At 41.4% G+C, this 14371-nt stretch overlaps 1 protein-coding gene across 1 annotated transcript in view; it reads left to right on the top strand.

Annotated features, from left to right (window-relative positions):
• CCDC66 (coiled-coil domain containing 66) overlaps positions 1-14371 on the top strand; it is a 62868-nt gene that overhangs the window by 26586 nt on the left and 21911 nt on the right. The window contains exons 12-16 of the mRNA XM_060239746.1: positions 4591-4752; positions 4910-5057; positions 5820-5957; positions 7205-7659; positions 12135-12172. Of these exons, the coding sequence (XP_060095729.1) occupies positions 4591-4752; positions 4910-5057; positions 5820-5957; positions 7205-7659; positions 12135-12172 (941 nt within the window). The remainder of the gene's footprint in view (positions 1-4590; positions 4753-4909; positions 5058-5819; positions 5958-7204; positions 7660-12134; positions 12173-14371) is intronic.

Genomic DNA, 14371 nt, shown 5'->3' with positions numbered 1-14371 from the left:
TCAGCTATTCCTCCTTGAAGGTTCATCTTTCAGCCATCTCGACTTTCCATAAACCTATTGATGGTCAGACTGTTTTCACCCATAGACTGTCCAAATCATTCCTCAGGGGTATGTTACACCTTCACCCTCCTATCAACCCAATTGTGCCTGTTTGGAGTTTGTTGTTAGTTCTTGCACAACTTATGAAACCTCCGTTTGAACCCTTGGCTACTGCGGATCTCAACTTTCTTTCTTGGAAAACTGCCTTGTTGGTTGCGCTCACTTCTGATAAGTGAGCTAGTGACTTGTGTGCATTCCGCTCTGACCCACCTTATACAGTTTTTCACAGGAACAAGGTGGTCCTGAGAGCAGATCCGGCTGTCTTACCCAAAGTTGTGTTGAAATTTCATCTTTCAACTTCTACTTCGTTGCCCACGTTTTCCCCTGATCCTAAGGACTCTGGACAAAGAGCTCTACACACCCTCGACGTCAAAAGAGCTTTGTCTTTTTACCTCTCTCATACATAACCTTTCCGTAAGGACCCTAACTTGTTTGTGGCCTACAGTAATCCCCATAAAGGATGCAAAATTTCTACCCAGAGACTCTCTAAGTGGGTATCTATTGCAATCCGGTTGTGCTACGAAGTTGCTAAGCAACCTTTACCTGAGGGTCTCAAGGCTCACTCAACTAGAGCAGTCTCGACCTCCTCGGCCTTCGTGGAGAGCGTCTCCTTAGAGGATGTTTGCTCTGCTGCATCATGGTCCTCTCCATCCACATTCATCTCCCACTACGCTTTGGACGTTCGTGCTAGACCTGAAGCTTCCTTCGGCCAAGCGGTTCTCAGAGCCATCTTCCACTGAAATCACCCCAGGTGAGTGCATGCATATACTGTAAGTATAAAAATATTTTTCTTGCCAGCACCCACCTTCCTTTCTGACTTTTAGCTTGCTAGTCACCCATGTGTGGGACTGCACAGAGACCACAAAGAAGATAAACAGGTTGCTTACCTGTAACTGATAATCTTGAAGTGGTCATCTGTGCAGTCACACATGCCCACCCAGCCTTCCCCTCTGCTGGCTTTTTCTGCTCTGGTTTTTACCTACGTAGACTGTCAGTAGCGGCTGGAAGAAACTGAGTGGGATGGGCGCCTCCTGCTTGCTCCAGGCATGCGCAGTCGATGCCAGCTCCCCAGGGCGAGCGGGAGAGAGCGCCAAAAAACGCTCTAGGCAAGCTATTGGAGACTCCGAGGTATGGATTCATTGCCAGCGGCAAGACCCATGTGTGTGACCGCACAGATGACCACTCGAAGATCATCAGTTACAGGTAAGCAACCTGTTTTTCCCTTTTCCTCCCACTAGAAAAGGCACAGGATCTGGGCTGCTGTGATCCAAGTAATCCAAGACAACTTCTCATCCCTGTTGTTTCTGGAGAAGCTAATGGGTCTGCTGGTCTCCTGCTTAGTCACAGTCCAGTGGGCCAGGGTCACTCCAGACAACTACAGTGTTCCCTTCATTCCTACCAGTTGTCCATCCTGGGAAAGAAGATTCCTAATCTTCAGGTTCCTATACCCATCAAATCCAGTCTTGTCTAGTGGACAGTGGTCAGTGGTCTTTCACAGGCCAAGGTATTCTATGTCCCGGTCTATAGGGAATTCTTCACAGCTACTAGCCCTCAAGGTTGGAGAGCTATCCTGAACAAGGTTCTGGTACAGGGTAAGTGGACTCTCAAAGAAGAGAGTTTTTTCATCAACTTCTAGAACTCAGGGTCATCTGGCTGGCTCTGAATTACTTCAGGTGGGATCTGGCCTGTCAGGATGTCTTAGTTCAGATGGACAAAATCTCTGCCAAGACATATCTGAACTAGCAGGGAACTCTAGGTTGTCTCAACTCCAAAGAGTAACTTTGAGTATCCTGGCCTGGGAAGAGAGGAACCTCATCTCCATCAGAGAGTGGAGCACATCAGGGGGGTGGACAGCACACAGGTGGACTGGCGGAACAGGCAGACCATCTGTGAAGGGGAATGGTCTTTCCATCCCAAAATCTTCAACCTCATTTGCCAACACCTAGAATGTCCTCTCCTAAACCAGTTTGTGTTGAATACAAACCATTGGCTTCCTTGCTTCTTTCACAAGGTATTACTGCATGAAGGCAGGCAGAGGTGATAGATGCTCTCACGTCTCTCTCGCCCAGGACTCCTCTTTATCTTCCCTTCAATTCTACTCATTCGCAAGACCATTTGCAGGATGGATTTGGTAGCAGGAAGCCAAAGTCATACTGGTGGCCCCTCATTAGGCTTGTCATTCTTGACTCTTGGTGATTACATCTGTCCTCTGTCTTTTCCATTGTCTCTGAGCATGCTTCATCAGAGCCTGATCTGGCACTTCCAGACTGACTGACGCTCCATTTTACTGCCTGGAGATGGAGTGCAAAATACTTTTGGATTTAGGTTACTCTTCTGAGGTAACAAACAATCCTTTCCTCCAAGCGCCAGTCACATTCACAACACTATCTGGACAGCTTTTATGAGATGGTGCAAACAAAAACAGATCACGGTTTTTCTGTGTTAGTCTTTCTTTATGATAATCTGACATTTGGTCTAAAGTCCTCCACTATCTGCAGACAAATTGATGCCCTTACCACAGTGCTTCCTGTCTACAGAGGGTAGAAGCTGACCAAACATCATCAAGTCCTGTGTTTTCCTGTAACGTGCTACACTCCAGGCTTCTCCTTCAGTATATCGCTGCCATATTCGGAGGTTACATATGGTATCATCTGCCCTCACAAAGTCTCTCTTTGAGCCTTTCAGGGAAGTTTGTCTGTAGTGGGTACATATAAAGACTCTCTTCTTAATTGTAACCTCAGCCCAGAGTCTCAGAGATTAGTGCCTTATCTATAAAATCAAACCTTTGCATCCTTCACACAGATCAGCTACTGCTCAGGACTGACCTAATATTTTTGCCTAAAGTTTCTTTGAATTTTCACAGAACACAAGAGATCTATCTTCTCACATTTTGACCACAGTCCAAGCACCCCATGGAATTTGTGTGGCATACCCTGGCTGTCTGCGGAGCACTCAATATCTACATTTCAAGGACAGAGTCCATCAGGAAAACAAACAGCTGCTTCAGCAACATAGCACCCTCCAGCTCTGAAGGTCAAATGTCTAAGGCTTCCATTAGCTTAAGGCTTGTAATATTGCAGCCTACAAGGCTTCTGGCTTGGAGACTCCTACCAGAATTATGGCACATTCCTTGTGTAGTTTGTCCATCAGCTCAGCCCTTCTTAATAGACCATCAGCAGAAGGAGCTTGTAAAGTGACTGCATTTTTTTTCCATTTTCCCTTTGTCATTACAAGCTGAATTATTTGGCTTCAGTTGATGCTGTGGTTGGAAGAAGAGTTTTGCAGCACACCACAGTGACAGACAATGATGATGACCCACCCACCTAAGGGACACTGCTCTGGGAGGTCCCACAGAGATGGCCTCCATCTCAGAGGGAGAATGACCATTGATATTTACCATGAGGGGTCCTCTGAGGTCAGGAGGCCATCTCAGTCCTCCCATCATCACTGATATCCCTGTTTCTATGTGCTATTCTCTTCTTCTTGCCTTTCTACCCTGTATCTCACTGGGTAACGTTATGTGGCAGTTAATGTTCTTCTTTAATATGTTTCTTTAACAGAGTTAGTGTTACTTGAATTATGGTTACTGCTTTCAGAGTCCCAGAACTGAAGGGAGGGTCATTCTGAAGGTGCCAACAGGAAGTAGAAAAAAATATTTCCTGCCTCCCTGAAGCATGGGTGGGAATCACCCACAGAGATGGCCTCCTGACAGAGGAAAAGGATCCCTTGTGGTAAATGCCAGTGGTCATTCTCCAGTGTGGCTACAGTGGCATGATGAAGATTTCCATCTGTCTGCTTTATATGTTTTGGCTATTTTCCCATTTTTTGTGGGGGAAAATTTTAGAAAGTGTCAAATCTTAGAGTTCAGCAAAACTCTCACAGGGGGTTTGAACAGTGGAGCCCAGAAGCAAGTATTGGGGGAGGGGAGGTAAGAAAGAAATAGCACAACAAAATTTAGAGGTTCCAGAGCTCTGCTTCTGCCCAAAATGAGGCCTGCTTGCAAGCATAAATGCTCTCCTGTATCGAGGAAAACGCATGTGACTATTCCAGCTAAACAATAGCTTTGTTTTTCACCCCCATAGAATATCTCCCACGATGCCTCTTCAATTCTCCCTCTTGCACATGTACATTGATACCTTTGCCTAGCCATTTGGAGGAAGTATAAGAGAGCAATGCAAGTGGCTCAAGCAATGCCACTATGGCTGTGGTCAGTACAATAGCGCAAGTATTCAGCAGGTCTGCACAGCTTGTTAAAATTTTATAGCTATAAAAAAGAATCTGATGGAAGATAACACACCAGGAGTGGTTTTTTTCTTTAGAACATTTATTTCTGTTTCTTTAAAAAGTAAAATATAATAGTGACGTATAAAGACAGTTATCAAAGCTCCAGCATACAAAAAAAGAAACTACAGTCACATTAAACTCTTTTCACCAGGCCATATTCTACCTGTTCATTAACTTTAATTTTAGAGCATTTTATCATTCTCTTAGAAAGCCATAATGGCTCAAGTAGAGGAAAAACGAATGAAGAAGCAACTTGAAGAGGAGCAGAGGAAGCGAGAAGAGCAAGAAGAAGAATGCCGGCTTGCAAGAGAACAAGAATTGATGAAAAAACAGTTTGAAGAAGATTTGCTCAGACAAAAGCAAAAAGAGGTAGGCATCTAGCTGTGTGCTCTGGCAGTTGTATGCACATACAGAACCACATGCATTTTAAAAAAAACCATATTGTGCAAGTAAAAGAAGTATTCAGATATTTTATGGTATCTTAAAAAGTTTTTCTTCCTTTGTTCTCTTATTAATGTCCTTATAGGAGATCATGACTCTTAAAACAAATGAACTGTATCAGTCAATGCAACGAGCGCAAGAGTTAGCCCAGAGATTGAAACAAGAACAGCGTATTAAAGAATTGGCTCAGAAAGGACATGATATTTCCAAATTGCAAAAGAATCTGGGTGGTAGTAAGTACCAAACTTCAATAGAATTGGATGTGGTGGCAGTGTTTGTTTCAGTTCAAATAGCATCACTTATTCTTGATTTTTTTTAAAGGGAAGGATAGTGTTGTTGGGTGGGGCTGCATCTTGGGAAAGCCTCCTTTGGCCTCCAACATTTTAGGTGTGATAATCTGGTGTTCCAAACAGTAACAGCAGTGTAACACATTTTTACTAGGGCCAGCCCAGTTGTCAGATAGCAAGCTTTTCTGGATGCCCAGAATTCTTTGTAAGAGGGAAGAGATGATAAATGTTTCAGAGTATGATGGAAAAGCACGAAATCCATGGCTTGTAGCTTTTCCTTAGTATCCTGGAACATTTTTTCCCCATCCTTTCGCTTTTTGTTTTGCACTGAACAGACAGCCTGATGAATTCTGGGAACTTTTGACAGTTTGGTTGGTTTTCGTAAAAATGTATTGCACTGTTGTTCCTGATTTTTAACCATTTGTGTGACAATTTTAATTCCTGTTTGTAATGGCTTGGTTCACATAATTATTACAAATATTTATATCCCACAATTTCCATGTAAAATTCATACTACCTCAATCCAAGAGAACAGTAAGGTACAATGACATGATTAAAAATTAAACATAAAAAGGCATTAGAGTAGAAAAAATGCACTTTAAATTGGAATGTATTGAGCTGATATTAACTCTAGTATTTAGTATCATTAACTCTAATATCATGACTTGGGGGGATCAAGCTTGGGGGAATTTTGTTTTTCCTTTTTAGGTGAAACACTGCATGAGAGTTACAGTGCTAACCTGAATGGCTTTCCAGATGATCACAGTTCTGCAGAGAATACCAAAATGGTAAACCAAGATGGCAAAGCTGTCCTCTCTCCTCGGAAGGACACTGCTGTGCAGACAGGTACACAGGTTCATTAAGCAGGATGCCCATTATCTTGATATACAGAAACAGATGGTGGCAGAATATGGTAAACTGCCAGCCAGTGAGATGTTTGTAAAGAGGAGAATTGCTGAAAGGAGACATCAAATCAACCTTGGTGTCCAAAACTAAAAGCTTAAAGGCTTTACTTCTAAATATAAAGAAAAAACTTCAACAAAGCTTGCACATTACAGCTTTGATCCCATAAGAAAACTTAATGCAGCAGCCCTGTATGTCATTTCACAATATAGTGCAAATTTTAACATAGCACTCCTATCCTTAAAGCTAATCAGAATGGCAAGGGCTATCTCTTCAGATCATTCAAATAATACAAAAGAGATGCTGTAAAAAGGTTTTCAGCTTAACTATAAGCAGGGCTTTTTTTGAGCAGGAACGCACAAGAATGCAGTTCCACTGGCTTGGTGGGAGGGGGTGTGGCCTAATATGCAAATTAGTTCCTGCTGGCTTTTTCTGTAACAAAAGCCCTGACTATAAGTGTCTGAAATAGGGCTCAGTATATGAATAATTGAATATTGTCAGGTATAAACCATTAATTTCATTAAAAACAGAAAATTAAATTCTGCCATATCTGATATTTATGCTAGTTGCAAATACCTGATGTAAAAACCCACTAATTTTAAAAATAATCCAAAGCCCCATAGACTTGAGTGGACTTGCATTGTTTAAAAAAACCCCTTAATTTTAGTTATGGCTTATGCAGGTAACAGCAATTCTCTAAACACTTCTTGAACTTGAAATAATGGTGGCCAGGAGTACTTTTTATCGGTAATAGAATCTGTTTCTTGATAGATAAATCAGCACTAACGTAAAGGAACAATTTTATGTTATTGCTAATAATAAAATTAATAGTCATAAAACTTGTTACTGAAAAATATTTATTTTTAGGAAAATAAAAATTCAGAAGGGGAAATGAACATCCATTTTGTGAAACAGTAGGGACAGTACCACCATGGAAATGTACAGTGATTGTTTCACATTAAGTTGATAAGTCACAATTTTAGCTTTTACAGAAGACACTGGTTAGTTTTTGTTTTTACCTATTTGTTTTAAATAAATGTTCTTTTATGCTGAATGCATTTTTTTCTTTGCAAGCCATCGGAAGGAAAACACTTGAGACAATATTTGAGTAAATGTAAATGTAACATACCAAAATATAAATGAGTTGCTGTTTAGAGTGCCTTAAATGCATATATGTATTTACCTTTTAGATAGCATTAATACTGAGCAAACTAGGAGTGGAAGAGTGGACTGTATGTCTCCAGATGTTTCTATAGAATATAAAGTGGACTCTAATGGCAAAAAATGTAAGAAAGAGCCACAATACTCAGATAAAAAGAAAATTTCAGAAAAAGAGAATATTGTCAGCTATAGCAGTTTAAATGAACTGACTGCTCAAAAGCCAAAACATACCAAACCACTGGGAAGGAATGAGAAAAGGCCAGACTGGAACATAAACAAACCTTGCAAAAGGTTTGTTCCAGCATCAGAAAGATATCCAAGATGTCTTCAAAAACAAAGAGAAGAAAAGAAAGCAAGGCGGCAAATGGAACTGCTCCAACTGGTTGAAAGAAATAGCCCTGGCAATCTTTGTTCAAAGAAAAGCATTTCTCCAGATCCATCTCCCTCACCTCATCATGAAGATAAGGTGAATGCAGTAAGAAAGGTGATGATTTATGATTTCAAATCCATTTCTCCCATCTTAGCGTGTATTCATAACAGTTCTCTGTTTTATCTTATTTATGGCCTTTCTTTCCCACTGAGACTCAAGGAGAATTGCAGGGTAAAAACTGGGGGATGCCTGAGAAGTAGGAAAACACAAATGACAATGTATTAGATATAGCGTATGTAATGTGTATAACTACATTTAATTAAGGTAAAAACTCAATACTCTTGAATGTTTCTATCATAATTCCAATCATTGCATAAAGGCTGAGCACAAGAATCTGATAAGAGTACCTAGAACAAAGTCTCATAATGCACTTGTAATACAGATTTGCATTTCTAAGTCTGTTGGTTGACAGTATTTATTTGGGATATTTGTGTGCCACCTTTCTGTTTAGAAATATTAAGTAACTTCTGACTGCAAACATGCTGGACAGATTCTGACAGGTAATTCTCCCCCACTGCTGCCCATTGTCAAAGTTGGCTTAATCCATAAGAATCAAGAGATGCCACAATTAATAGTCCATTAAAGGGTCAAGGTCGGAAAACTCAAATTAGCAGCTTCTTGGAAATAGTTTGAAAATTAATGTTTTCCTTCAGTAGAACTATATAAAATTGCTGAAGCCCATCCAGGTAATAAAAGCTTCTTTAGGAATAAAGGCAGCAGCATGTATCTTTAAATACAAAAGGTTCTACTGAAGATAACAACTAGTAAAGTTTCACATTGTAAGGAGAAGAAACTTGTGACAAAGTGAGAAGAATAAATTAGTATTTTTAATGTTGTTACAAATAAGGTTAAGGTAAGCAAGGCTGCAGTCCTGTGTATGCCATTAAATTTAGTGACAGTTTGTGGTACAATTCCATGGGGGTAGCATGACAAAACAGAAGTGCAGTATCATGTTAAAGACTAACAGCATTTATTCCTGCATGAGCTTTTTGGATACATTATTAGGACAACTATTTACAAGTTTTTAGAACTCTACAAAATGCAGAAGATCATAGCAAAATCATGTGAGAGTATGCTGAAGCTTTTCTGTGCTCTGCTCATTAGAGTGTATGTGAACCTTTGCTGGAGAGCAAAACCGGATACTGCTGTTTTAATGACAAGCGCATTCAGAAATAAGATATTGCTGCTGCATCTCATTAAGACTATTTTTACAGAGAAAAGAATAATAATTATGTGCCTTAGTCAGGAAGGATGTGCAGTATCATTGTATGCATCTTTATTCAGAAGTAGGTTTGCAGCCTTGTCTTGGAACACCCCTACCAGACAGCAGCCTAGTCAGTGACTGCTCAGTAGGAAGTTCCCTTCAGGCTAGGCTCCTGGGCTCCAAAACCTTAAAAACTACAGGAACCCAACCTGGTTTAGTAGTCTGCCACCACATTCTAACTCTATTCCCTAGACTGGAGGCTGGGTGAAGCCTCCAGCCCTTACCGGGAAGTTAACACAGGAGCCCTGCAAGGTAGACTTGCAGCTCAAACAGAATATTACTCAAAGGGTAGTGAGTAGTCTTAGGCACTAGACTTACCTTTCAGACTTTAGAGCAGTGGTCCCCAACCTCTTTAGCACCAGGGACTGGTGGCCTGCCCACTGCAGCCCCAGGGCTGGCAGGGCGGGGGAACTGAATTTGGCCTCCCCCCCACCCCCGCGGCACCTCCTTCTCCCTCTGTTTTTATGTTAAGGTGGGGGAAAGCACCTTCTGGGCTCCTTAAAAGCTCACCCCCTGCCACCAATCAGCTGATCCGCGGGGGAAACTGCAGCAGCAGCGAGCAACCCGCTGAACAAGATGAGGTCACTCTTAGCATTAGTTAATTAAGATGAGGTGGGTCAGCATAACCTTATTTCTCACCTCCACAGCTGAATCTTACTGCCAGCCGCATTCTGCGGTGCTAACACTTAGGCATCAGCCAAGAGGCCTAAAAAGTGCAGTCTTAAAGTGACAGGCCTTTTGATCATTGTATTGTTATACAGGCCAAGAACACTATCTAGTGATTTTGGTGAAGCTAAAATCACTACAAGCTCCAGTGCCAATTGGCAAGGCAAGGAGGGCTCCAAAGGTGAGGGGTATCCTTACCAATAACCCCTTCTACAACCCCAGGCTAAAAATAACACTTGCACACCCAGAGTTTTTTTTGGGGGGGAGGGGTTTGTTTTGTTTTTTGATCATAGCTGTAAGAAGCCTTGGCACAGCATGGGGTACTGGATCCTGTTCATTGACTCCCCTGCCCAACCTAGTGTGCCAGCTGGGGTCACAGGGAAACCTTGGGAATGACAGGTTGGCAGATCCAACAGGGGAGGCTGCTTTGGAGTGGTCTCCTCTGCCACCTGAGAGTAATCCCTAGTAGTGTCCCCCGGGCTGGACATTCCTCTTGACTTTCACACCAGGATCCCGTACGGGATCCCCATACCGAGTAAAATGGGCATGCAGGCCAGCTTTCCTGAGAATGGCTCTGACTCCGTACTGATACTGCCTAACTTGCAACAAGTAAAAGAGTAACAGAAACAAAACCCACATGTAAAACCCCTCAACTACAAACTACTTCCAACAAAGGGCAGGAGGGTGGGCCAAAATGCCGAATTCTAAAGAGAGGATGAGCTGGGGCAGTCGAGTAGCCTAAGTAGCAGGCAGGATGCCACCAGCCCTCTCTGGGTTCCCTGATAAGGCTGGTAGCACACAGAGCAGGCCCCAGCTTCCAGTGTTTGCCATTGCTTTTGCCCCTGGCAAGAGCTGTTATGGCTGCCGTAGCCCTCTCTGCCCTCCCAGTGGTGCTGCAAATGGGACCTGCAGTGAGCCCCGTTTCCATGAGTTTCCATGAGGCTGATCTGTAGTCGTGAATAGGATTGCAGCCATGATCGTTACCAACTTTTGCTGGATTGTTCCTTATCCTCCTCTTCAGTGGTACTGCTAACTAGGTTATTTTCAGAGAGTCTTTTCCATACAATCAATTGTGGTCCAGACAGATTTATTACTTGTATAATGCTCCTGCAAATGTCTTTTCAGTAACAGTAGGAGTGTGATGAGATGCTGTTGCTATTGTTGGCATCTTCAGAAAAAGATGTTTGGGTGACCATTCTTGCACTGGAGCCAGGAAATGCAAAGCCTCTAATAAAAAAAAGCCAAAATACAACTTAAAGTGATTTACAAAACTCTCTGGTGGAGTAGAAATGTCTGTCTTTCATTGCCAACTATAGCACATACAGTATCCAGTAGAACTCATGCACTTTCATCTCACAAGGTGATAATTAAAAACAAAAGTAGTCACATTTTTAAAAAATGCAACATCTCTACAAAAATAATGCTGCTTTTAAGAGAAGAGATGGACATGGTATACAACAAATAACAAACAAAAAGACATTTAGCATGCCATATTTTAGAATGACCCTGAGGCTGCAATCTTAAGCATACTTATTGAGAACTATTATTTACTTCATGTGAACATACCACAAACTGCTCGTCCACTATTTATATACAGTTTCATACTCCGCCCTTCCAGTTGTTTAGTAATACAGACATTGTGGAACCAGTCACAAATTAAAAAGCCCAAAACATACATTTCAACAATCATAAAATCCACAGCAAAAAGCATAGAATCATAGAGTTGGAAGGGATCTCCAGGGTCATCTAGTCCAACCCCCCCCCCCCCCCCCGTACAATGCAGGAAACTCACAAATACCTCCCCATGGATTCTTAGTGCACGTGTGTTATTTATCTCCACTTTACATATCCTCTGCTCTTCTGCATGCAAATTAATGTCCAAAAACTAGTGATCTCATACATAGCTTTCTTCAAGTAATTGCTTATTGTACACTGGTATTTTTTCATACCAAAGGTAATTTAAATGGAAGTCTATTGTGAGAACAGGGTATCAGATTTGGGTAAAACCCTACCATACCCCACTAGATTTTGCATGCCAGGATGTTTGTATAAAATGATAAAGGACTTCACCCCCCCAAAAATTCAGATATTCTAATGAACCCTGGGATCTAAATGCCTCCATGTTGTTTTGTGCATAGGCAAAGCTATCACAGGTTCCTGAACTTGCAGTCAGCCCCTGACTAGGCATACCAAACCAGACATGATGCTAGGAATTCCATGAATACAACCTTCCAGTGTTTTGTGTTTCTTTCTGTAGAAGATATGTGGGAGACCAGTTCAGATTGGGACCATGACACAAAAAGCGGGGATTAAGCCCTTGCCTCTGCAGTTTTCCTGACTGGTATGTTTACCCCAATAGGCATTTAGTAGTTTCACAGCCCATTCTGAGTTGGGAAAATGGTGAAGAAGGGAAGGCCTCAATTGTCCCTCCCCTCCTGAATCCTTAAAGAGTGGGGCTAGTTTTCACTTATGGTTGTATGAATCATACAGATGCCAAGCAAATTGTAAGTGATTTTTAAAGGAATCAAATCTACATAGCAAATATATTAACTTACAAAGAGATAAGAAATTACAATTTCATTATTTGGTCTCATTTTAGGAAGAACCATCTCCAAAAAATAATTTGATTGAACCAAGGTAGGTATCTGCTTTACTTTTAAAAGATAAGTAAATGTTGTTATAGTAGCTGAATTCACAAGATCTATATTTTTAATAACATTTGGAAATTTGGAATACAAATGATAGTCAATTTTACTCCTGCAAAAATGTATCTGTAGACACAAAAATTTCTTTGAAACCCCAGAATGTAAAATCCAACTTTGTTTATGTACTTAGGATATTTATTTAGGATATTTGTATGTTGCCTCTTAAAAGTCATGTTCAAAATGACTTAAAATTAAAACAACATCACAATAGAAAAATAAGGCATTGGACCTAAACAGTTCCTGAGCAGCGTCTCCATTGACTGACGATTGCTTCTGCTTGCTTAGGGGGGGCATGCGTGGATGTTGGCGGCTGGCTTGTGTTGGTGCTCCAAGGCTTTCAACTTTTAAAAGGTTTTAATTAAGTTCCTTTGGCATAGAAACCTGTTTGTGTGCCTATGTTTTTATTAGGAGATATGTATATATATTTTCTTAATGAGGAATGGCCGAACAGCTGGGCAGTTTGCCATGTATCTGAGGTTTTGGAGGACTGCTGATTACGCCATTGACTGACAACATCTAAGTCTTGTCTGAATTCAGCTTCAGTTTATTGGCTCTCATCCATCCCATTACCTTCTTTTCTCCAAACCCCTGGATGACTTTTTCCAGCACTTTCATTTTGATGTTAAATACCATGGGGGACAAGATGGAACTTTGCACGACCCCCAGCATAAATACCATAAAGCCCAGCAGCCATCTCCCAACACCACCATCTAAAATTGGTTGGTCAAGTATGAGCAGAACCACTGAAGCATGCTACCACCACCGCCACCCCCCCCCCCAAAAAAAAAACTTCTCCAGAAAAATATCTTGGTGAATGATACCAAAAGCCACTGAAAAGTCCAGGAGAGTCAACAGAAACACTCCCATCACTCTCCCAGTGAAGATCATTAGTAAGCGCTATCAGGGCTGTTTCTGTCACTGTCTCCTACAAGTCTGCTTGAAACAGTGTCGCCACTACCCACTCAAACACCTTCCCCAAGAACAAAATTGTAAGCCACGGGGGTGTGGGGAGGAAGAGTTGTTTAGGTCCTTTGAGTCTGAGGATGCCTTCTTCATGAAAGCACCTCTTTCAAAGTAGTTTTAACTACATCTTCATTTAGAGAGGACTTTTTTATCTTCTAGACCCAGTCAATCATCCCAGCCCAGCATGATACTATTAGCCATGAAGGAAAGGTCAAACCTGGATGTGGTGGGGGTAGCACACATAGAAGCACTTTGGCCACTTCACCAGGCCTCGCCATCTGAACTTCATCCATACAACTTGGACCAGATTGCACTCCAATAACATCCTGAAATTAGATCAGTCCAACTGTGGTGTCTAAGTCATGGTGAATGGGAGAAATTTTATCTGCAAAATGCATTGCAATGAAATTGCAGTAAACTTTTTTGTATTCTGGACCAACATTCCCTGGGTCATGATATAACTGCTCCTTCACAAGTTGGAAAAGCTCCACTGGACAGCACTAAGCAGACCCACTGGTGTCAGTGAAGTGAGTTTGCTTTGCTGCTATCACTACTATATAGCAGATTTGATAAGATGCTCTAATCTGTGTTCAGTTGCATTCACTAAAGAGTTTTTATCCACTTAGCATTAATGGTCAATCCATGACAACAGAATTGAAAATTCCCCCATTACCAAATCATGCACATTATTCCAAAGAAACCAAAGTTTAATGCAAATGAAACAATCTAATTGTTATTTCTTGTTAATTGCTATATCTCACCTCTTTCCTATTCTCCCACCATTGTTACACTTGAGTGTTCAATAAACAAAGCTCAGAGCCTTGGTTACTTGGTTAGTGGGACTGGAGCTCCATTTTCCCACTCCACCCATCAAAATGTACTACTACTACTGCTGCTTATTATTATTATTTCTTTATCCCTTTCCCTAAAGATGACATACATAGAAGTTATTTATCTTTAAAAGAACCTTCTGTGGAAGGTTAGGCAAGGAGACAGTAATCACGTTCCCTACTTCCTGACGTTCTGGCGCAGCTATTGCTTAATGTCTTTATTTCCCTTCTCTGTTCAGATCTCTAAGCCTTAATTCAGACATCACATCGTTGGCATTATTATATATGAATATGCACAAACCTGGCTCACTGCTAACTCGTATACACAGCTTGCTACT

Source organism: Heteronotia binoei, chromosome 5 (genome assembly GCF_032191835.1).
Source record: "Heteronotia binoei isolate CCM8104 ecotype False Entrance Well chromosome 5, APGP_CSIRO_Hbin_v1, whole genome shotgun sequence".
NCBI classification, from domain to species: domain Eukaryota; kingdom Metazoa; phylum Chordata; class Lepidosauria; order Squamata; family Gekkonidae; genus Heteronotia; species Heteronotia binoei.
Note: the sequence above shows the minus strand (reverse complement) of the source record. Positions and strands in the feature narration are given on the sequence as shown.